Source organism: Salminus brasiliensis, chromosome 18 (assembly GCF_030463535.1).
Source record: "Salminus brasiliensis chromosome 18, fSalBra1.hap2, whole genome shotgun sequence".
NCBI lineage: Eukaryota > Metazoa > Chordata > Actinopteri > Characiformes > Bryconidae > Salminus > Salminus brasiliensis.
In genome coordinates this window covers 13,573,837-13,597,977 of record NC_132895.1, presented here as the reverse complement: position 1 = coordinate 13,597,977, position 24,141 = coordinate 13,573,837, and the positions used below count along the sequence as shown (strand labels likewise).

At 40.2% G+C, this 24,141-nt stretch overlaps 1 protein-coding gene across 5 annotated transcripts in view; it reads left to right on the top strand.

Annotated features, from left to right (window-relative positions):
• The window catches only part of ank1b (ankyrin 1, erythrocytic b), a 103,566-nt gene that overhangs the window by 72,208 nt on the left and 7,217 nt on the right, over positions 1–24,141 (top strand). For 4 of the 5 annotated variants that reach the window (XM_072661918.1, XM_072661920.1, XM_072661917.1 and 1 more), the window contains 13 exons: positions 1,760–1,984; positions 3,362–3,516; positions 3,604–3,815; positions 4,664–4,868; positions 5,136–5,232; positions 6,323–6,551; positions 7,450–7,578; positions 9,451–9,570; positions 12,055–12,139; positions 13,906–13,980; positions 15,051–15,182; positions 15,869–16,027; positions 23,099–23,729. In XM_072661918.1, the coding sequence (XP_072518019.1) occupies positions 1,760–1,984; positions 3,362–3,516; positions 3,604–3,815; positions 4,664–4,868; positions 5,136–5,232; positions 6,323–6,551; positions 7,450–7,578; positions 9,451–9,570; positions 12,055–12,139; positions 13,906–13,980; positions 15,051–15,182; positions 15,869–16,027; positions 23,099–23,729 (2,454 nt within the window). The remainder of the gene's footprint in view (positions 1–1,759; positions 1,985–3,361; positions 3,517–3,603; positions 3,816–4,663; positions 4,869–5,135; positions 5,233–6,322; positions 6,552–7,449; positions 7,579–9,450; positions 9,571–12,054; positions 12,140–13,905; positions 13,981–15,050; positions 15,183–15,868; positions 16,028–23,098; positions 23,730–24,141) is intronic. The other variant, XM_072661921.1, reaches the window with a different exon arrangement.

Below are 24,141 nucleotides of genomic sequence, written 5' to 3'. Positions count from 1 at the left end.
AATTGTGCCTTAGACAAATTTAAACCATAGTCCCTTTACTTGACTTGGTAAAGCACTGGAGCCAGGAGGCTAATATGGCTAACAAGTAATCAAAGTCGATACTCTGCCTATTAGAGCCATGCATGTCTGTATTATGACTAGAGATGCACCAATCCGGTATTATGATTGGATATCGGTCCCGATATTAACAAAATTAGCTGGATCGGGTCAATTGGATTAGGCCAATCCATGGAACCGATCCTTTCACTTTAGTTGTTGGTATGAGACTGCACTAAATGTTTACATGTTTGCAGTTTTTGATTTCTGCTTGTATGTTTGACCAAGTTACTTATTTATTCTCAGGTTAAACTGCTAACTTTTATTTTGAAGTCCCCTAAATATTTAAAAATAAAAGTAATTACTGTTTGTGTGTATGACAAAGTCAAATCCTGATCCCACATGGTGAGGTATGCAGTTTATGAATTCAACAATGGTATCGGATCGGTATTGGGTATCGGCTGATATGCAAAGTTTATGTATCTGTATCAGTATTAGAACTGAAAAAGCCAGATCGGCGCATCCCTAATTATGACACACTTCCTTCAAACAAAACTGATTACAATGATTTCTCCTTTTTTATTCATAGCTGTGTGTCTGGCTAAATCAGGAACCATGAGAGGCTTTGCAAATGTATGTGGTTTGAGGGAACATATTATGATTTTAATGATGCAGTTTTAACAATGCCAATTAACACAACCATATGTACTGTAGCTATAGTACCCTAAAAAGGCAGTTTCAGAATCATGCTGATGCTCCATTGTCTGTAACTTTGGTGGAGCTGCACAAGACCTATTGCCAGAACTGTGTAATATTGCATAACCATATTTGTATAAAATTCTGTAAAAAATGTTGGCATCAGTCAGCATGTTCCTTTCGCCTCAGATCAGCTTGTCATTAAATGCATGTGTACAGCTTAAAGAGGGGGAGCTTATGTATTTATGACCTTTTTGGGACCAGTTTGTATTTATGGCAGTGGTGTAAAAGTGCATTACACTCTGCAACAGTAGGGGGAGCCCAGGAGCAAAACATACTAATTCTAGTATAATGCGGCATAAAAAGAGTATGAGGAGAGCCAGTTTATGGAGAGTCTGGACACGTCCTGTTTACCCCATTTTATTAAAAATGAGTGCAAAATGTCAGAGGAAGCCCACAATAGAGTTCTCAATGAATGGGAGTAAATGGAGCTAAACAGCTGAAAACTGTTTACAAGTTAATGATGTGTGTAACCGCTGTTACAGCAAATGAATTTTGGGCATTAGAGACGCTAGTGTTAATGCTACTAAGTGCTGATTGGTTGGCAAGCTGACGCTGAACGTTGCGGCCAGTTAGGTTACAGCAGCTTTGTTTGGTGGTGACTATGGCTGGCAGTTAACATCCTGGCCAGCTGATGCAATGTTAAGACATGCTCAAGTGGTAATTCTCTCTACAAGTTCTCTGGTATAAGCTACCTTTACTTTTTAGCTATATTAGCCTCATAGCCTCAGTGCAGAGCTGAAGAAGCAAATGTATAGTAACAAAAACAATTGACCAGTTTGAGTTTTTTGCTGAACGACCTCTTAAAAACCTAAATACCGTTTTAAATGGGTTTGACTGTGTGTGAGACCTATGTATGTTTTGTTTACATTGGACATAATTACCTCCTATTCACTACTATTCATTCAGTCTTTGAGAGCATTCAGACATGATTTCTGCGGTTGACTGATGGCTGCTTCATTCACAGGTTTCTGGTCAGTTTCATGGTAGACGCAAGGGGCGGGTCTATGCGTGGCAGTAGACACAATGGCCTGCGAGTGATCATCCCTCCACGCACCTGTGCTGCTCCCACACGCATCACCTGCCGTCTGGTCAAACCACAGAAGCTCACCACCCCTCCTCCTCTGGTGGAGGGAGAGGGCCTCGCCTCCCGAATCATCTCACTAGGACCCTCAAGCATGCAGTTTTTGGGGTGAGGCTGACCTCTGTGGTCCCATAGACTTGGTTCTACTATCCTTTGGGTTGTTATTATTCATTTATTACTACATAACTACTTAATGACTTATTTAGAATCTACTAGGATTGGGCTGGTAATAACAGTAATAAGATGTACCATGTTAAATAAGTGATGGTGGTCAAAATGATGGTGGTTACATGGACAAAGTTATTGGGACATCTACTCATTCTATTGTTTCTTCTGACAGCAAGGGTATTAAAAAAGAGTTTATCCTGCTTTTGTTGGAGTAACTGTCTCTACTGTCCAGGCAAGGCTTTCTACTAGATTTTGAGGCACTGCTGTGAGAATTTGATTGCATTAAGCGAGAAGAGCCTTAGTGATGTTATTATGATAGATGATCTCCATCCCACCTCATCCTCATCTGCCCAACTCATCCTAAAAGTATTGAATGAAGCACCATCCATCATTCTAAAGAATACAGTTCCACTGCTCAACAGTTCAGTGCTGGGGGTCTTTGTACCCTTCTATCCCCCGCCTGGTATTAGGCATGGTGCCAAAAGGTTCATGTTTATCTGCTCCAAAGAGTCTTATTCTATTGGAAATTCTGGGTAACAAAGACTAGACAAGCTGTGTGGGTGTGAATTTGCAGATCTATGTCACAAATGGGTGCAACTTAAAGTAGCTAAATGCATTCAGTAGAAGGGGTGTCCACAAACATTTAAACAGATAATGTATGCCCAAATGAGAGCGTATTTTTAAATATTAAAATATATTAAATTACTTTCCATTATCTGCATTTCTCTCCTGATTTACAACAATTGACCTTTGCAGGTGTTGTCAGACTGACGGTTTAACCATTTTTAAATAATTGAAATAAAATTGTGTTCACTTTTGTGTTCACAGTTGGTGACTGTAAGCAAACTGAACATTGTTTTTTCAAAATTGTTGGATTTTGGAATGATGCAGGATGAGATGCACGGAAGCCATTTAATCTAAGGCTAGGGATATACTTGCTGTTTAGCCAGTCATTTGTGTAGACCACTGGTCGTGTCATTGGAATAACTGTTCACATACTTGCTATATGAATGACAGGAAGCTCCCACTAGAGGCCAGACTGCCTTTTTTTTACATAAAAGTATAATTGTCACTGTGCAGCGGCAAGGTCATGTCATTCCCCGTCAGATACAGGGAATTGCAGACTTGGTCCCACAGCTTTTCTTTAAAATCTTGCCCCATTTTGATGTTGCTGCTGTATGAAAATAGTGGATAACCCAACAAACAACAGAATAAACAACAGAAATGTGGGTCCTTATATAGGCCCTTTGAGTAGAAAAGGACGACTGACAAAAATACATGCTTTACTTACACTGTTGGCTTGATGTTGCATTTCAGGCCAGTTATTGTGGAGATTCCTCACTTTGCCTCTCTGGGGAGGGGCGATCGAGAGCTGGTGGTGCTGCGCAGTGAGAATGGGTCAGTTTGGAAGGAGCATCGCAACCGCTATGGTGACGAAGTACTGGAGACCATTCTCAATGGCATGGATGAAGGTGAATCTCATCATACTGAAAAATGCACCAGCAGTGCCACTGCATGGAACTTGTTGTTGGCTAAAACTTACAAACTTTTCCTTTCAGATCTGGAGAGTCAGGAGGAGCTGGAGAAGAAAAGAATTCGTCGGATTATCTCCACAGACTTCCCCCTATACTTTGCGGTGGTGTCACGTGTCCAGCAGGAGAGCGATCTGATTGGTCCAGAAGGTGGCCAGCTAATCAGCAAGCTAGTACCCCATGTCCAGGCCATCTTTCCTGAGACGGCAGTCACTAAGCGAGTGCGGCTGGGTCTGCAGGTGAGAAACAGATAATCCTATAGCACAGCTATAACTTTCAGACATGTCCCAAATAAGCACTGATTCATTTTGTGCTGTTGTTGCTGTATTTACAGCTGTGTTTAATTCTGAAAGACGTTTAATAAAGCATGTAGAAAATGACATTTAAATTTACATTTATGGCATTTAGCTGATGCTCTTATCCAGAGCAACTTACACGCTGACTTGCATTACAGAGGTGGGTGTTAGGAGTCTTACCTGAGGACTCCTGAGTTAGACCAGGAATCAAATCTCAGTCTCCCACATGGTATGGTAGCTCACTGGCAGGTGGTGGTGTGTGTCTGTTAAGCAACACCAATCAACTCTACCATAAACTGGTGGCAGAGATTCTACTTTGTATTTCAGTACAATTGTAGCAAAATAGCTGACATAGCTGACTTTTTATAATTTTTATTGTGTGTTTTCTCTTTCTTTTCTCTTTCTCTTGCTGTATTTTCTTTAATATTGCATTATATGCTTGTTTGATAGGCATGAGTGCTTTTGTATTTGCATTGTTTATTTCCATCAATGGAGTCAGTCTGATTGTTTATTAATTTTCCCCTTAATTTCCTTCGTTAAACAGGTTTGCTGTCAGAACATGTGATAAAAGTAAATCACAATAAGGAAGAAAAACAGTCCAAATCTGTAATTTCATTTAATTGCTATGCTTCTATATTTCAGAATTACATGTTCCCATATTTCATTGATAATTTGACATGGAGAATGGTAAATAGGTCTGTTCCCTGCATTATCTGCATGTTCTTGTTTGACCTAAATTGCTTTATTCATAACTCATTTTGTCTTCTCTTCTCTTCTCTTCATCCACCCAGGCCCAGCCAATTCCCGATGAGTTGCTGACTCGACAATTAGGTAACCAGGCCACGTTCAGCCCCGTGGTGACGGTGGAGCCGCGCAGACGTAAGTTCCACCGGCCCATCGGCCTGCGCATCCCCCTGCCCCCATCCTGGAGGGAGAGTCCACGGGACGCTGGAGAGGGAGACACCACAAGCCTGCGCCTCCTCTGCAGTGTTATTGGTACGCTCTTGTTGGTGAGGTTGGCAAGGTTCTGGGTTTCTGAAAGAGACAGATTAGCCTTTATTGCAGTGCATGCCAGCTTCAGCCAACTTTGATATGCCTGCCCTGCCAAAGCTCTTGGAAAAAGCTGAAACAGACTGTTGTCCAGCTTGGAGAGGGACACAGGGATAAGTATAGACCGAGCATGATGATTCCAGATGGTGCTGGTTATGAAGAAAGACGTCGGGCCCATAGAGTTTGTAAAAAGCTGTGACACTCTCCCTGCAGGTGGCACGGCCCCAGCTCAGTGGGAGGACATCACTGGCACTACCAAGCTCATGTACTCCAACAACTGTGCCAACTTCACCACCAATGTGTCAGCAAGGTGAGACACTCTAACAAACAAAACAGTGCTTCGCCCACACTCTGCAGCTTGCGTACTGAATTTCCTATAAAAATAGATTACATTGATAAAATATTTACTGTGGATATGAATATGTTTGTATACATACACACTGTTGTATATTCCAACTGCCTGTTAATGTTATTATTTCACAGGCCTATTCACCATCTGATTGTTCTCATAATCAAAACCGTCCTTTTACAAAAAAGTACCATATTTATTCCAGAGCCTTACAGATTAGCATAGCTGTCCCCTCGTTGTGTCATGCAGCACGATGTGCTGTTTGCAAGCTGAAGATTATTAAACTGACCTCTTATTATATTAAGAAAAAGGTTAAGGCTTGACAAAGCTAAACGTTATCCTGGCTAACTTTTAGCTTTGTCAAGCCTTAACCTGTAAAAAATAAGCCAGATCATTAGCATTTAGCCTCCCCTGGCTTTTGCATTGTGTGCCAATGTGAGCTCCCTTTCTGAGGCCACTGGCACAGGAAAAGCTAAGCTAAAAGCTAAGCTTAACGAGATCTGGTTCACATAGCAACAAATAGTCTCATAACTAGCAGAGTCTGGAGGTCATGTGCTGCTCTCCAGTATCAGCAGCACCATATTCCACCACTGTTGCTGTCCCATTTCAGAGCCATTTTTTATTAAGACGCAGTGTTTTAGATTCCTGTTATGTCAGTTCCATGTTCCAAACACTCATTATTCAACTATGCCAAGGAAAATACAGCCTGACAGTCTAAGGCCCATTTCAATTATATAATACACTGCAGACTCTGCTTTTCATTATCATTCTTGTATATTGTAAATTATGTACACGCATTTGAATCAAGTAAATTCAACATTTTTTTTTCAGCTCCACTGATCATGGAGGTAATGATTTAAAACCTGTGACGTGACATGGCTAGTGTAGTAGAAGTATTTTATGCAGTTAGCCGTTTCCGAAAATGTGTTATTTTAAATATGTACAGTCTATAATTAGAACAAATACAGTGTCTCTCATGGGCAGAATAGCTGTGCTCTCCTTGAGCACTGAAGTGGCTCTGAGGTCCTTGTGCTCCTGTCTCTGCTGGTAGGTTCTGGCTGGCAGACTGTCCTCGAACGGCAGAGGCTGTGACCTTCGCCAACCTGCTGTACCGTGAGCTGATGGCGGTGCCATACATGGCTAAATTTGTGGTGTTTGCCAAGATGAATGAGGCACGGGAGGGACGCCTGCGCTGCTACTGCATGACTGACGACAAGATGGACAAAACCCTGGAGCTACATGAAAACTTCACCGAGGTGGCACGCAGCAGAGACATTGAGGTCAGCTCTGATAATTGTAGATGAGTGCTTTTGGGGTTCCTGATGTCATATTTTAGTGCTTTGAGTTATGACCTGTTTTCTGTCATATTTTTCTTTCTTGTAAGGTTTTTCTATCTTCTTCTTCTTCTACTACCCTCTTATGCTTGCTGTTTTTTCTTCTTTCTTCTTCTTCTTTTTCTTCTTCTTCTTCTTCTTCTTCTTCTTCTTCTTCTTCTTTTTCTTCATTTTCTTCTTATTATTCCAAATTCTTTGTTTGCATCTTCTTCTTCTTCTTCTTCTTCTTCTTCTTCTTCTTCTTCTTCTTCTTCTATTTCTTCTTCTTCTATTTCTTCTTCTTCTATTTCTTCTTCTTTTTCTTATTATTCTACATTCTTATGTTTGCGTCTTCTTCTTTTTTTTCTTTTTCTTATTTCTTCTTCTTCTTCTTTTTCTTCTGCTTCTTCTTATTATTATTATTATCATTATTAATAAACATTCTTATTTTTGCTTCTTCTTCTTCTTCTTCTACTTTCTTCTTCTTCTTCTTTTTCTTCTTCTTCTACATTCTTATTTTTGCTTCTTTTTCTTCTTCTTTGTCTTTTGCTTTTTCCAACAACTACTTAGTTACTAAGTTGTTGTTTTTTTTGTTTATCCTTTAATTGCCTGCCCTCTAGGCCCTCTATGTATTCTTATGTAAACTTATGTAAACTTATTTTCAGTCTCCTTACAAAGGCATAACAGGTGCCACACGTTGATGTTTTCAGGAGCCATGTACAGCCTATGTAAAGGATCTGGTGGCTGTGTGTGTGTATGTGTATTACAGGGTTGAGTCACTGCATGATTGCTTGGTTCTGACTCACTCTGACTCATCATTTTACCCATATCTCCCCTTTCCCTTTCTTTGGTTCCCCTCCCACAGGTAATGGAGGGGATGCCCTTGCACTTAGAATGTTCCGGAAATCTGGTGCCAGTGAGAAAGGCCACCCAGCAGCCTCGAACCTTCAGTTTCCAGGCCTTCAGAGACAACAGATTACCTGTCTCAGTAAAGGTCCGTTTCTGTCCCTTTGTCTGTGTGTATGATGTGTGAGTGTGTGTTTGTGTGTGAGTGTGTGTGTGTGTATTTGTGTGTGTGTAAATGTTTATTTTTAATACAGACCAATAATTTATTTGTCTTTCCCATCTCAGTGTGTCTATTCAGAACAGTCTACACCTTTTATACAGTATATCATTGCCATCCAGTATGTGTGTATGTTAGGGGTGTTGCCATATGCATTATATTAGGTCTTTTCAGGGGTTGTTAGGCATTGTGTATTGTATTGTAATATGTATACAATATTTATATTAGCAGACAGACAGACATCATTTGGAAGGGTTTTCACTATTATACCTGCTTCATGAGGGAACCACAAAAAGATCCAGTTGCCATTTACAGTATTTTTCTTCTTATTTGTGCTTTATTTTAAACAGTGACATGAAAGAGTACAGTATCTGCCCACCCTGACTCAGCCCTCAAAAATCAAGCCCCAAAAAACTCATCCATCTACATTTAAGTCAAACATTTCAAATAATTCATAAAAGGTTGCCAGCACTGTCCAAAGATCCTCTTAGACTGAACTTAGATTTTTCTAGACTCAGTAAGATTAACCATGTAGTATTCAAAAACTGAAATTACTATTTAGGTATTTGTTAGGTTTTTATCACAGGTGACGGGCCAAACAGTAAAACAACATGAATTGTATACTTTACAGAATTGAAAAAATCAATAGCTGTATTCGTTGTATGTATGTTAGTCATTTTACACTTTGCTACTTCAAAACATGAGTGCCTTAACATGATCCTGTTGCCAAGAGGGTGTTGTTAAGGGCCTAATCAGAGATCCAGCGCTAAATACTGTTATTTTGCCCTCCATCTCATCAGCCGATAGTGTTAGTTTTGGGTTTGCATTTGTATTGTTTCTGAGAATGTCCACACTGCTGCCGACTAGGGATTAAAATCTGTTAATGGCGCCTTGAGGACACCAGATGACGTGTCCAGATATGCTGTGCTTTTTTTGGCTGGTTAAAGCACCAGCAACTCTGGTGGCGTTATGACATCTCTTAGTGAACTTAGTGAAAAGCGTTTTTTTATTTTTTATGTCTATATTAAAATTGTACTGTTTCATTGTGCAAAAATAACATGACACATACACTATCGTGAATTCTGTATATTGTTACACCCCTAGTGTATGTGTGCACTTCAGTGTGTGTGTATATACATATGTGTATGTAAATGTTGTTTATGGTTCTCACCATCAACCATTGTCCAAACCCTGTTTTGTAGTCCATCTGACCTCCTCCTCTCCAGCTTCATCCTCTGTCTGTGTTCATTTGTGTGTGTGTCTGTCACTGGGGCTTACTGTCTGCCTATCTCAGTCTCAGCCCAGCTGCTTCCTGTGGTACCTGTGGCCTCTGTGGTGCAGTGATTCTGTAGCTGTAACTATTCTCTTGGTGTCATGAGCATGCCCTTTAACTCTTTCACCTTCTTGCCTGCCTGCGTACCTTTCTGCCTGCCTGTCTGTATGTCTGTCTCACTGTCTCTCTTTCTCTCTCTCACGGTCACTCTCTTACTGTCTGATCTCACAGACGACAAGGTAAATGTAAAGGTAAATCTCTCTCTGTCTCGCCTGCCTACGGACTGCTTCCATCCCCTCCTCCCCCTCAGTCTACCTGTATGACTCACAACCAGGCCGTAGACCTGTCTAATGCTTTTTTACTCTCTCTCTCTCTCTCTCTCTCTCTCTCTCTCTCTCTCTCTTTCTATTTTTTCACTCTTTCACTTTTTCTACCCCCTCTTCCTACTGCAACGTTCTCCCCGACGGTCCCTCTCTCTCCTCCCTCTCCCACTCCGCTTCTTTGTTTCTCTCACTCTTTCTGCCTCTCAGGTGAGAGACAGCAATAAGGATGCCACTGGGTTCCTGTCTTTCCTCCGCAAGTCCACTAAATACGAAGACGCACAGCATGTGCTGTGCAACCTCAACATCACCATGCCTCCCTGTGTTAAGGTACTGTTTAGAGTTCCTGTAGACCTCATTGTGCTGTTAATTAGTAGCTTGGCATTAATATTCAGATGAGCCCTGGATCTAAGCTGTAATTCTCAATGGGGAAATTAATGGAATAAGGAGTGTTAGCTGGTGTTGTAGCCTGTATGCAGCAATATTTAGCTATATTTTGACTGTTTAATGACTGTGCAATTTAGAGAACCCTGTGGCAGATTTCTACAGGGCAAAATGTGTACGCTTTGAAATTAGTGGGTAATTAGAAGAAAAATATTTCTTCATAGTTTTTGTTTTCGAAATCTGGAAGTTTCTACACAATGTCTCGTTTTAAAACACACAGTTCAGTTTCTGGTCCATATATGGAAACGAGGCTACAAATATTAGCCAATTTTGTTTTTGTGATGTCTCAAAACTTTTATTGAACTGCTTCAGCCAAGCGTGCCTTTTCAGTAATGCACAATACAGGGCAGTTCACCAGATACTATTTGCATCTTTTCAGTCTTAAAGGCACAGTAACAAAAACACTCACAGAAGCATCATAATTGAGGGATACATAATAAATAAAGGCCATTACAAAATAGATAAAATCATATTTGCTATCAAAATCTGTTATGAGTAAAATATAAATGTTAGGTCACCAGGGTACTCCACTAAAATACATAATTCTTTCCAGTCTTCCAGTACTTTATCACATCACATTTCACTTGCAGCGTTTCAAATGGTGATGACTAATTTGAAAAGAAAAAAGAAAATTGATAAAAATCATTCTTTATGAATGAGAATAAGGTCAGTTCTTGTCTAGCATAATGATTGATCTATAAACAGCAGTTGAAAGACATTTCAAATGCCCATTTTCTTTATTTTGTTTATTTATTTATTTTTGTGGCACATCCTGGTGGTATTCTTAGCAACAACAATAAAAAAAACAAAGTAGCTGGTCTCAGCATGGTAAAATAGTACTTGTCTCTGAAGTCTGTTAAAAGGACATGATTTGCTGTGTCAGAGAATAGTGCTCATATCCTTATCCCTCCATGGAGTTCAGTTCTTAGAGCCTCAGCACTCAAAGCATGTTTAATGTTTTAATGATTAGCTGCTCTTGGAAGGCTTATTGCGATTACATACACTGGTAATTGGGTCAGATGTTATTAGCATTGTGCATTAAACGTTTCTCCTTTCAAAGCAGTATATTATAATAAAAAGTATTAAAATCTAAATCTAAAAAGTTGGTGGGCGGTTAATTTAGTGTCATATTTCATATCCCAAAATATGCTGTAATTTATTGTCCATTATAAATAAATAGGCTAAATAGAGGGCAACAACATGGTACCCAGATCTTTCATCTACAGAACATGCTGCATGGTCTATGCTAATATCAGGGATCTTTGGACAGTGTAGTTCACAACCTAACAGTCAGGTGAATATGGTAGGCCTACATAGGACATATTTACCATATTCACCATTTGTGTTGGACACAAATTTTGCCACAGTCTTTAACCCATCCGTGCAGAAAGCAAACACTTACAGTGATACAGTGACACAGTGGGCAGCCATCACATGCTGTGCTGTGATACTGCAGTGCCCAGGGAGCAGAGAGGGTTAGGCCTTGCTCAAGGGCCCAACAGTGGCAGCTTGTCAGCCTGGGTATCAAACCCACGACAATAATTAATAGCCCAGTGCTCTAACCATGTTTTGCAAACTAGTTTGCCAGCAGTTTACTAGCTAGCTAGCTGTTTGCTAATTACAGCACAAACAAGAAGTCGTACATCAGCAGTTAGCAGATTCAGTGAATGAAAGTCAGTAATGAACTAAACCAATGAACTACCATTCTTATAAAGTTCGTATTAAGTTGCAATCAGTCTTAGTCAGTTACATGTGTTTAGTGGCTTTGCCATGAACAAACTGCCATTTTATAACCTTTGGTAGCATTGAAGGCTCCAAAACCGCAGAAGCAAAGTGAGAGGGTACTATACAGAGACAAACTCAGTATGAAGTTTAAACCATTATTGAGATAAATTATTATCTATGAACAACATTGATTCATACAATCTGACTGCAGGAAGTTGAAATGTTATCATTACAGCCTCGTATTTGGATATTACCAACTGTCTTGTTCACTTTATAAGTTCACTTTATAAGTTTATAAAGCCCACTGACAGTCCTAACAGCAAAAGTAAGCTGTCTGTAATCAGTGAAACATGTGATTACCATAGCAGCCTTTACAGTATATAATAAATAATTAAACAAAAGCATGTGATCATCATGGAACAAAGCAATATTTAACATAATATTAAATACATCATGTCCGATGTTCCAGTGTTGCATAGTATACTCAGGAAATTATAGGAAGGGGTGAAATTTGGGACAAGAGAAGACCATGTGACCATAAGTCCATATTTTGTAATTTCTTGGGCATGGAGACACTTTTAACGGAGATCTGCCCAACCCAATATAACGTGTGTGAATGTGTGTGTTGTGCTTTCTGAAACGCAGGTGGCAGGTAGCGATGATCGTAGGCGGACTCTTACTCCACTGGCCTTGAGGGAGCGGTACAGCGCCCTGAACGACCCGGGCCTGGGTAAGCCACAGTGCCCCCGTGCTGCTGGAGGAGAGGGGGGGCTCTTTGAATGCTCTGTCCCCCATCCCTGCTTCTGTAGCTCGCCATTCTACTGAAATCGTGCATGGCTCTGACTGAGCTCTGGATGCTGAGTGCTAGTCTGAATGCCCCGCTCTGCCATGCAGTGCTGTGGGCCAGTGCTGGATTGGCGCTCTGGTGAAGAGCCTCCATAATCACAGGCAGCTCCATGGAGTCAAGGCATCCCTGCGTCTACGGAGAGAATGAGCAGTAATGTAGTGCATGCTGCTGAATCTGATATGGTCCTAGCGCAAATCCTCTTAGCATGGCAAGCTCTAGCACTGAGAATGAGCTCCAGCGGAGAAAGGGCTGCTGTAAAGAAACTGAAATTGGGGAAGGGTTTGAGAACCCATTGTTTTGGGAGGGTTGTATCATGGCAGAAGAATTGTGGAAAAACTGTTTTTGAAGCAGACAAGAGATTGGTAATGCAGGGCAGATATTTGCCATGTTTTGGTAAGTATGGATCAACATTACACTCATCCTAATGTGACATGATCTAAGTTCAACCGAACCCATTGTAATCTCATTTTGGATGGATTGACATCTGTTGGTATCTATTTACCATACCTTTTGGATGGATACCTTTTGAAATCCATCCACAGTACTCATGTAACTTAGGCCCTTGATTTGCATCATGAGAATCACAGGCCTGAATCATAGGCTAAAACCATTGTCTCCAATGAGTTTTTATGTGATTCTGTTCAGCGTTTGTTTTCATTTACTGTATATATGAGTCAGTAAATATGCATTTCTAATACACTGTACAGTATATACTGTAATATCATGTACATAATACAATATAAAGAACTGGGTGTTTAAAGTAATTTAACATAAATTGTATTTAGAAATATTAAAAATAAAGATGCTACAAATGATGCTTTGAGTGTTGTCATAGAGGAGCCATTTTTTATTATAATTTGTTTGTCAAAAGGTTTCTAACTTTCTGCCAAATTGCCACTGCCAATTAACCCACCTCTTTGTAGCTCCCCCTAGCAGTAACAATGCTTCTGACACTAAAAGGACACTAGAAAGACCCTTCCAATGCATGTGAAGCCAGCCAACACCTCTTCTAGACTTGCCGCCGATGCAGAATCAGCAGGCAACTGACATGCTCAGAGGAAAGCACTTAGCTCCCTAGCTCCACCGCACCAGCTAACAGCTAACCAGCTAATAGATATCAGTTTTACATCATCTGTCCTAGACAGATTTCCCTGTTCTGCCTCTAACCATTTTGCAATAGCCTAATATGGCAATCTTTAGAGCATAGTATACTCAGGTATTTATGGGAAGGGTTTAAGAGAAGACAGGGACAACTAACAACATTGCTTTAAGACTGACGAGAAGAGAGGGCGCCATCTACCCATTCAGAGAGAGCATGGCCAATTTTGCTCTGTTGGATTTGTACTCAATACCACCGGGCCATAGTGGTAATGCATTAGGCCGCTGAGCCACCCGGAACCCAGTACCATTTTCTGTAATAGGGATTTAAAAAGGTTTAAAAGGTGCTTCAGCCATTTATTTTACAAAAAAAACTAAAAGTGGTTCTTCCATGGCATCGCTCAAAGAACCTTCTGTAGCACCTTTATTTTAAGTTGTAGTTTTAATATATGTAATTAATACATACATTTACACTTACACCAATGTAGCTATTAACTAAAAGTGATTATGCAAGTTCCGTTTTTAGTCTAACCTGTGCTTTGCTTTCCCAGCTGCAGTGAATGCCATGGAGAGGACAGAACTTAAAATCATGCTGATTGCTGAGCAGCTGGGCTTAAGCTGGACTGGTACGTGTGTGTATACGTAGTGTGATGTGTGATTGTGTGGAAATAGCAATAATAATATGGAACACCTACACAGACACAGATTACTCCCAGCACTGCGGTGACCGATGTGGTGGTGGCGTTGTGTTTGAACAAATGAATCAAACACAGCAGTGCTGCTGGAATTTTTACCAGCCTCTGCGTCAATGCTGGTCTTGGTGCAGCTGCACCAACCCAGTGTGACCAGTGATGAAGGACTAGAGAAAGCATTGTAACCCAGTCACTCAAACCACATTCAGAGGTACGCAGAGACACATATGACCGCATTATTTTTGTAGTGTGAATTTCAAAGTGCATCGATGCATCCCCGACAGCAAAGCACTGGCCGCATCACCCCTGTCACCGCCTCAGTCTGAAAATTCGTAATAACCATGATACCACACCATCTGCGAGAGTTAGCTGAGCGAACCACAATAACAACCTAGCTAATGGATAAAGGCGATACTCATGGCTGCAAGCGAAACTAGGTGTCTCATCTCAATTAATTAATGTGTGCCATGCCCCTCCTCCAGCAGAAATTACGTGAGAAATCAGATCACAAGCCAGGTGTAAACAGCTATGTGTTTTGGCAATCATTTGTGATCGGATCACCCAAGACGGATGTTACTGGCAGGTGTGAATGGGGCCACCGATGAGCTTCTGTCTATGACTTTACATCTACGATGTGGACCAGCTGGGGACAGGGAGTGAACATAGTGTTTAAAAACTCCAGCAGCACTGCTGTGTCTGATCCACTCATACCAGTGGAACACACACTAACACACCACCACCATGCCAGTGTCACTGCAGTGCTGAGAATGATCCACCACCAAAATAACACCTATCCAAGTATGCAGAGAAACAGATGGACTACAGTCTCTAATTATAGAACTACAAAGTTCTCATATATGGTAAGTGGAGCTGATATAATGGGCTGAGTTTATTCCAAACAAGAGTTGGTCATCATATTTTAATATGACTGTGTATGCAGTGTTAGTTTTCTGTCTGTCTCTGTGTCTCACTCTCTCTTTGCTCTGTTTTCTGCCTTTCTGCAGAGTTGGCCAGAGAGTTGCAGTTTGGTGTTGATGACATTAATAGAATACGTGTAGAGAATCCCAACTCCCTCCTGGACCAGAGCTCAGCTCTGCTTAACCTGTGGGCTGGCCGAGAGGGCAAGAGGGCCAAAAGTGAGCATCTCTCATTAACCTACTTCTCTCCCTCAAGCTTCTTTCTGAGTGCCTGGCCCACACTACAGGATTTTTAAAATCTGAACCGATGTTAAAAATGTGCAAGAGATGTCCTTATTTATCTTTCAATCATCACAGACCCCACGTTTCAACTTTTGTCCAAAATAAAACACCACACACTTTAAGATTATGCTCTCAAGCCATCTCGATCAACAGTTTGGTCTTTCAAAACTTGAGATCTTTTTGTGAGCAAATTTTACATTAGATCACAACAGTGTTGCTGAGCTTTGCTTTTTTTGGTTAATGGTCTTTCAGTGATGTCAGTGCTGTGTTTCATATAGAGAAACCTGTGTTCCCTCCACAATACAGGTGTTTAGTTGTAAATATTAAACATTTTGGGGCATTTTATGAAGTATTCTAAGAATTTTAGGAACACCTAGTCGGTATGAAATGATAAATATATGCTGAAATATATAGTCATTTGCCTTCAGCTTTTATCACAACTTTAGGGCACAACTGAAATTTTTCTTTACAGCTTAGCTTCCTACTATCTATTTGCTACTCTGCTTAATTCCTTAATTGTTAATTTTGAACCCAAAATTTGAATATCAGTTGAACACTGATTCCAAACATTTGTATCTCCTTCCACCTCTTACTAAGTGTAAACTCCATGACTCTTACTTTAGTGGAAAACCTGTACGGGGCACTGAAGAACATTGACCGGTCTGACATTGTGAAGTCTCTGGAGGCTCAGGCTCCGCAGGTTGTGCCAGAGGCTGTGGAGGAGGGGGCCTGCCGGATGGCTGAACGTGACTCCACCATGCTGTCTCCAAGTGTCATTAATGGTAAGAATAGGCTGCACCTTGAGGGGATTATTAGGTGATTCGTTGCTGCAGATCTTATATATAGCTACTGTGACCTGGCAACCAGTGTTCCACGGTCCAACCTAACCAGATGACCAAGTGGCATGTATTGAGGTCAGTATCTGCATGGGTGCTCATGTCCTCAAATACATGGAGCTGAAGCATGAAAAGATGAATTTGGAATGAAAGAATTGTATACATGAAGAACTGCAGTGTAGGGGTGTTTCTCAGTTCTCTGATTGGTCAGAATGCTCACCAGTAAAAAGCAGATTCAGTAATATTGTAACTGAGTGCTTTTTGACCTAGGCAAATTGACCTATCCATTCTTCTACCACAAATGCATTCTTTCATAGCAAACTGTAACAAGGTTGGAGAAGCTTTACTGAAGCCGCCAACTCAGTTTTTCACCAAAAAAACATTCACCTAAATTTACTGAGTCTTATTAATTTACTATATTAATTTAGGATTGTTTTTTTTTTTTACTGCTCCTCATTTTCTTCCTAATTTAGTCATTTCCCACCCACTAGCTAGGACTCCCTGTATCACACAGTGTCCCCAGGACGGGGAAGGTGACATGGATTTCCACGTGCCAGATTGAAACTCAAACATCATTGGACAGATCAGTGCGCTTGAAGGAGAACCTTAACTACCAGTTCTGTTACATTAGCTAACAGCTACCCACCCAAAGAGTACAAAGCCAATTATTGACTCCTAGCCATGGATGGCTGTGATATCAATGGGAACAAATCTGTGGTTAGGCCAAACATTTAAGCTACATTCACAGTACAGTGATAACTGAGCTTGCCTTGTAACTTCATACAAACGAAGGCTCCATTAAAAGTGAATGACAGAAACACGCAGCAAAGCCATTTTGCCACTATAGTGTAAATTTGGCTTTAGACAGCTGTGCCAGTAATCTAAACCTGCCTCATTTCGCTTAGCTTTGACAGTATAGTAATATCAACATTATAAAAAATGAACTATATGAAAATGAAAAAAAGTGACAAAGGCCCTTCTCCCCCAATTACTTTTGTACGTACGTTTTACGTTTGGTGGGGCCTCCAGCTCTAGAGAGAGTCCAGGTTATTCCAAACTTCTTTCATTTAAGAATTATGGAGGCCACTGTGCTCCTGGGGAACTTTCAGTGCAGCAATTTTTTTTGCCCCCACACAATCCTGTCTCTGAGCTCTTCAGGCAGTTCTTTTCTCTGCATGGCTTGGATTTTGCTCTGTTATGCATTGTCAGGTGTGAGACCTTATATAGACAGGTGTGTGTCTTTCTGAATCACATCCAATCAACTGAATTTACCACAGGTGGACTCCAATCAAGGTGTAGGAACATCTCAAAGATTATCAAGAGAAATGGGGGCCTTCAGGCCTATATAAGTGTTACAGCAAAGGGTCTGAAAGTACAGCAAAGGGTCTGAATACCGTCCATGCAAAATTTTAGTTTTTCTATTTTTTAAATTTAGTTTTCACCTGCTCATTATGGGGTACAGAGGCTACAGATTGGTGGGGAAAACATTCTTTGATTTTAGCACAAGGCTACAACATAAAAAAATGTGAAGAAAGAAAAGAGGTCTAAAGACTTTCTGAATGCATTGTATATATAGGGGCATTTCTTCTGGTCTACTCATCATGAAAGTTTTAATTGTTAAAAAATTTACAGTTTACAGAACGACTACCAAATTCACGTGGTCACAAGTCGAAAACAGCAGAAATACAAGGTTTTTGTGTGACAGCAACAAAATGTATTTTCACAAAAACTGAGTTGTGTATTCCATACTATTCCTCATGACATTAAACTGGAACTTGGCCTGCATTCTGTTAAGCCTCTCAAGCCTCTCGTTAGTTGCTAGGAAGGAACGCATTGATGGGTCATTATGGGTAGTTCATTTGTTCAAAGGAACACTAAAAATCTGATGGTTGTCCCAGCTGGCATCAGTTATAAACATTAGGTTGTCAGAACTGGACACATGGGATATCTCCATTCCATGTGTTCGGATATGTGTGGATAAGTGGGGAGTGGGAAGACTTGCATATGTCTAAGAGTCACCAATCCCGAGAACTCTCCCTCTCAAAAGAGCAAACAGTAGACCTCCAAAAGTTATTCCTGTATCTGCCCCTCTCTCTTTCTCTCTCTCTTTGTTTCTACTGACATGTCATCTGCAGCCCAGCCGCCCTACTCTTCCTCCTCACAGATCTCCTCTTCGACCTCTGACCTCATAACAACCTCATGTTGACCTCCTCTGGGCCTCCTGCCTCCTCTCATCTTAGTTTTTTTGCTTTCCTCTCTCTTGGTCCTGTTTTGTGGAAAAGGGCCCTTTTTTTCTTCACTTGTGACGTACGTGCTGTGCGTGCATGCGCATGCTGCTTGGTGTGCTGTTTTTCTGTCTTGCTGTGGAAGACATCGTGTTGCAGGGAGGCTCAAATTAAAATGTCCTTTCATTTTCGTTTCCCCCCAATAACAAACTGGTGTATGCATGGCATGCTTTCTATGTACACTGTTATTTCGATGCAAATCTCACTTATTGTTTCCAGTGGTGGCTTTGTTTGATATTGGTATTTCTGTATATTGACTGTTCTAACGACTGGTCAACGTTTTCAGTGTGGTTCCTACAAGCGTGTTTCAATATCCTCTGCTGACAGCAGCATACATAATGCTCTCAAAAAATGTCTCTGCAACCAAATCTCGTTGCAGAAGCATTTATAGAACGTTATGTGTCAACGGATGTATTACTGGTTATTGGTGTGCCGTGTGCGTGTGTGTTTGTGTGTGTGCTGCACCTTTATTTGTGTGACACCGTTTTCAAAAGCAGGGTACTGCAGCTCATTTTATGGGTGGAATTCACAAGAGCATTGAACACTGTAACCTGTAGCAACCCCTGGTGGCATAAATGAAAATGAGTTTTAATTGGGTATTGCTGATTTGCTTCACTTGTGAATATGGCCCAGTGTGTGTGTGTGTGTGTGTGTGTGTGTGTGGTGTGAATAGAAAGAACGAAAACGAATTTTATACAAGTGGTGCGCTTTGTGTGTTTTTTGTATGTGTGTGTGTGTGTACAACAAATTTGTCAGTGTTGAATCAACACAGTATTGAATGTAACACTCACAGTGTTATTTTAAGACATATAGTGTTGAATTAACACTTACAAATTTTAGGTCTAGATAGTGTTCAGAAGCTCATAGCGGTGTTGTGTTTGTGTGTTTCTGTATATAATAACTAGTACTTTGATTGGATGTATTTTGACATGTCTCAATACATTGATACGGTTGGAGCATATACTTAATATTGTAATAATTTCCCAAAAATGTAATAATTAGAAAATGTTTTACATTTATGTATACATAAGGCATTATGAATGACCAACCTGAAAATAAAATAAAATCCCAAAGAGCATTATTATGTTATAATAATAATAATAATAATAATAATAATAATAAAACATTTTTATAAACCATTTATTAATAAACTATTATAAATTATTAATCTGAAAATAGTCCAAGCATTATCAATGATTGACTTAAAAATGTTCAAAATTTCCATAAATGCACTAAAGCATTATAAAATATTGACCTGAAATGTAATACATTTACATAAATGTAATAAACTTTTATAAATGATTGACCTAAAATGTAATAAATTCCAAAATATGGACTAAAGCATTATCAATGATTGACCTAATAAAGTTCAAAATTTCCATAAATGTAAGCATTATGAAATATTAACCTAAAATGTAATACATTTACAGACATTTAATAAAGCATTATACATGAATGACCTGAAATGTAATAAATTCACAAAAATGTAATAAAGCAATAATAATGATTGACCTAAAATGGTATATAATGTTAATGTTATATTGTAATAATACATTATAAATGATCAACCTGTTCAAAACAAATCAAACAAATGTAACTGGGTATTATTATAATTATTGGTATAATATTACATTAACACTTAATACCTTGTATTACACCACTGCATTATTATTAGCATTGTTATCTTTATTATTAATTAGTAATCATTATTGTTGCATTAAAAACTTTTTCATTTTTGACTAAGTGGGTGTTCTTGGTGTTTTTATATCACTGGGAAATTATTATTATTAAGTGCTACATACTGTCACTTCATATCCATTGTGGTGGTGGTGGTGGTGGTGTGTGTGTGTGTGTATGTGTGTGTGTGTGTGTGTGTGTGTTTGTGTGTGTGTGTGTGTGTGTGTGTGTGTTGTATTTATGGAGTATTTGAATCAACATTAATTTTCGCGCCTCACGCTCTGCAGTGCTTCTTGCTCACCTGTGTGTGCTCGTAACAGGAGGCACAGTGAAGGTCTCTGAAAGCTCTCTCATGCTTCTCATTCTCATTCTTCTACATGACTTCTGATTCTACTCCTGTGATCTCTCTGCATTCTGTCTGTATCTCCATACCATTTCCATAACCGTAACATACTACTGTACTAAAAATCATCTGGTGTTCACTATGCTTGTATAGGTCCAGGTATGCAAAATGCAATAGACAGATGTTACAGTGTTAAATTGTGGAAAAGAGAAAAATATTTAATGCAGCCTTTTAATGAGTGTAGGCTATATTACATACATCTTACTAAAAATACTAAAAATAGGCTGAAAAAATAGATTTTCTAGTGGAAGTGAAACCAACATCTGTTTGCTTAAGAAGCAGAGATAAATAAATCTAATATCTGCTAATCAGATGCAATGTGTAACATAATAGTAATTAGAAAAAATTGGAGAAGCTGTGAAATTAGACATGGAGTTTGACATTGAGTATAGACTGATATCCTTCTGATATATAATTCAGCATTTTCTGCTGCTATTGGCTCAATACATAGGGGTGAGCAGTATGTAATCTTCAGTTAGTAAAAAGCTGCTCACCTGTGTTAAGGTCAGGTGATAGTCCTTTCTTTTTTTTGCTAACCCTAGTCATATCATCAATAAACACCATTGTCCCAGTTCCATTGCAGCTATTCATGTCCATATATTGCCCAGGCATTACCCTTGACTCCATGTTTGACAGATGCTGTATTGCTTTGGATAAATAGCTGTAATTCATAGATATTCAATGCAATATGTTTGTTGAACCTCTTGAATTAAAGCTGCAAGTCTACACTTCAATGACAAAATGCTACATTTTAAATCTACTAGACAAAATTACACAATTTGTGTCACCGTCAAAGTACTTATGGTCCTGTCTGTGTCAACTAGTGTAGTTATTTAATATATGGGAAAACTTAATTACAAACATTGCCAAAAAAGTGAAGTGATTCATGGTATGAGGTTGCCAGCTGGAGATATGTTATATTTTATTATTATTGCCCCCTAATATCATCAGTTTAGGGAAACGTTATGACATTTGTGCATATCACTTCATGAGAATGACCTATTCAATATTACATATTCATTTAACGTATGTTATGTAAACAGAGACAAGGAGAGAGAGAGAGATCTGCTGAAGACAAGGGAAAAAAGAATCTGAAATGAAAAAATGTGTGTTTATGAAGTATGTGTTGTCCTTGTTTGAGGGGAGAGCCTGGAAATGCTCAGTTGTGTGCTGAATGTGTGAATAATTTATATTTTTTGTACCCGCAGAATGCAGGGCCTGTGTCCCAAACTGCCCTATCACACCCTCTCTTATCCCTTCACCGCTAGTCTACAGGTTTCTAGTAGGTTCCTTGGAGTGAGACCCCCAGTCTTTCCTTACCTCCACTACACCCTGATGCACACAGTCAAAGTCTTAAAAAAACCTTGTATCTCAGACTTTTTAAATAAGCTACAGAAAAAGAAATTACCTCTTCTTCTCAACAGTTCTGTTGGTCCTTTGCTCATGCAATATTCACACACTGGGCAACTGGCAGTTTAAACTGCATGAAAAAAGCTAAAAAATAGGTCATTATTGTATTACCATAGTGTCTGTTTTAAAGTAAAAGTGAAGTAATTGATTATAATGAAATTATTATATAAATGTTTACATGTTTAATAAAAGTTGTGTAAATTGTGTAAATAGTCAGTTTTGTTTATTTAGTGTGTATTTATACAATTTAGTCAATACCAGTTCCCTCATGGCTAGCTAGATCTGCCTCCAGTCATATAATGCTTCTCTCCTGGGAAGATGGGTTAACATACACTTAATGGACAAAAGTATTGGGACACCTGCTCATTCAATGTTTCTTTCATTTATTGTTGGAACCAAGGGTATTATAAAAGAGTAACTGTCCAGGGTTTGATTATATTCTGTGACAGTGCACACCACCTCATCTAGCCCACACCTGGCAATAGGCATGGTGCTCCAGAGAAGCCTCTATTGGCAGTTCTATTGGCACTACCTCTCTTTTTTTCTTGATTTTGGAAGAAACAATGAATGAGTAGGTGTGTTCATATTGTGTACCTTCACAGTAACACATAACACTCCAAAATGACAACTTTAAAAGATAAGGAAAAAACTTTCTCAAAGCATTGTTATGTAGCATTTACCTTACCTTTTACCGTAAGGGGAGCTCACGAGCAAGAAATGCCTTTTCATACATAATGATGCTTTAAAAGGAAGTTGATGTAAAAAAAATCCTAATTATATCAAAAAGACAAGACCTGTGAACCCAGTGAAGATGGACAGCTTAACATGCTTGGAGGAGATCACTAACTACCCAGCCACCCAGAGAGAGAGAGACTAAACAACAGTGAGTAGAGAGTGAGTAGCACGACCAGTTATGCTCTCTGCAACTCCCAGCAACAGATGCATACAGCATTCAAACACATATAGTTAAATAATTAAATCATTGAGAAATTAGAAGTCACATTTGTGATTGTGTTGAATAATTTCTATAAAGTTATACAGACAAATTGATAAGTTGTAATCTCTCATCTAAAAATGCAAAAAAAATGAGTTACAAGGTTTTGTTATGACAGTGACAACGTCCACATTATCAGGCTCCACACCACAAGCCGTCCCTGCACAGAGAGAAGACCAGGCCCCCCTGCATCCCACTTTTTGTCTGTGTGGTGTTAGCGTTGCCTCTTCTGTCTGACCATTCCCCAGGTTACGGGCTGGTGCAGGAGGAGCTGCTCTCGCCGGCCTCCATGCAGTACAGCCTGCCCTCGCCACTGGGTGTGGAGCCCTACTGGCAGGAGGTGTCCAGCCTGGAGTGCGCCCCCATTGCACCCACAGAGGAGGAGGCCATGTTGGAGATGTCGGACGTTCAGGTGTGGCCGGCGGGGGTTAGTCCATCCCTGGTGACCGTGGAGGACTCATCTCTGGATGGCAGCAGCCGGGCCGATGACTCAGAGGCCAACACGCTGAGCCTGCCCTGCAGCAGTCTGGGACGTCCCAGCAGCGGCGCCAGCGGAGCCAGTGGCTCCATCATGGAGCTGGAGGAGGAGGAGGAAGAGGAGGAGGTGGACGAAGAGGACATGCAGCACGACCCAGTCGCCGGGGGCGCCGTCCCCAAGGCCAATCACAATGGGCAAGTTGGAGGTCAGAGGTCGGAGGGTAGGAGGGCGGAGGCGGCGGCAGGCTGCAGTGTGGCAGGGGGAGCGAGAGGAGGAGCAGGAGGAGGAGGGGCAAGTGCAAGCTCAGAGGAAAAGTTTTCTGTTCTTACAGGGCAGCAAATCTACGCTCAGCTGTGTGAGAGGACTGGCCTGACCCGAGCACTCGAGCACAACGGAGACAGGTGAGGGACTCTACATCACTGCCCTATGGATTTTATTTTGGCCAATGACAAAAAATACTGTATAATAGAACACACAAGGGAGTGTGTTATATGTGAAATAACCGCAAGGATGTGATGAAGCAGACACGCCTAAGCCTTAGTGTGTAATAACTGCCTGCAGTTCCTTATCCAGCTCCTTACACACTATGAGTGCTAACTGATTGTTGATATTGTGCTCTGAAAGCGGGTGGGAAAAAAGCTCACTGTAGTTGCATGTTTAGCGATGCTGAGTTCGACTAAAAGACAGAGCAAGGATAATTCAGTCTACTCAATGTGCCTGAAACCAGTAAAAACACTCCATTCACTCCAAAGACCATTCAACTCAACTTTGTGCTCTCAGGTATGAGGTTTTAAATGTGTGTGCTTTGAGCCC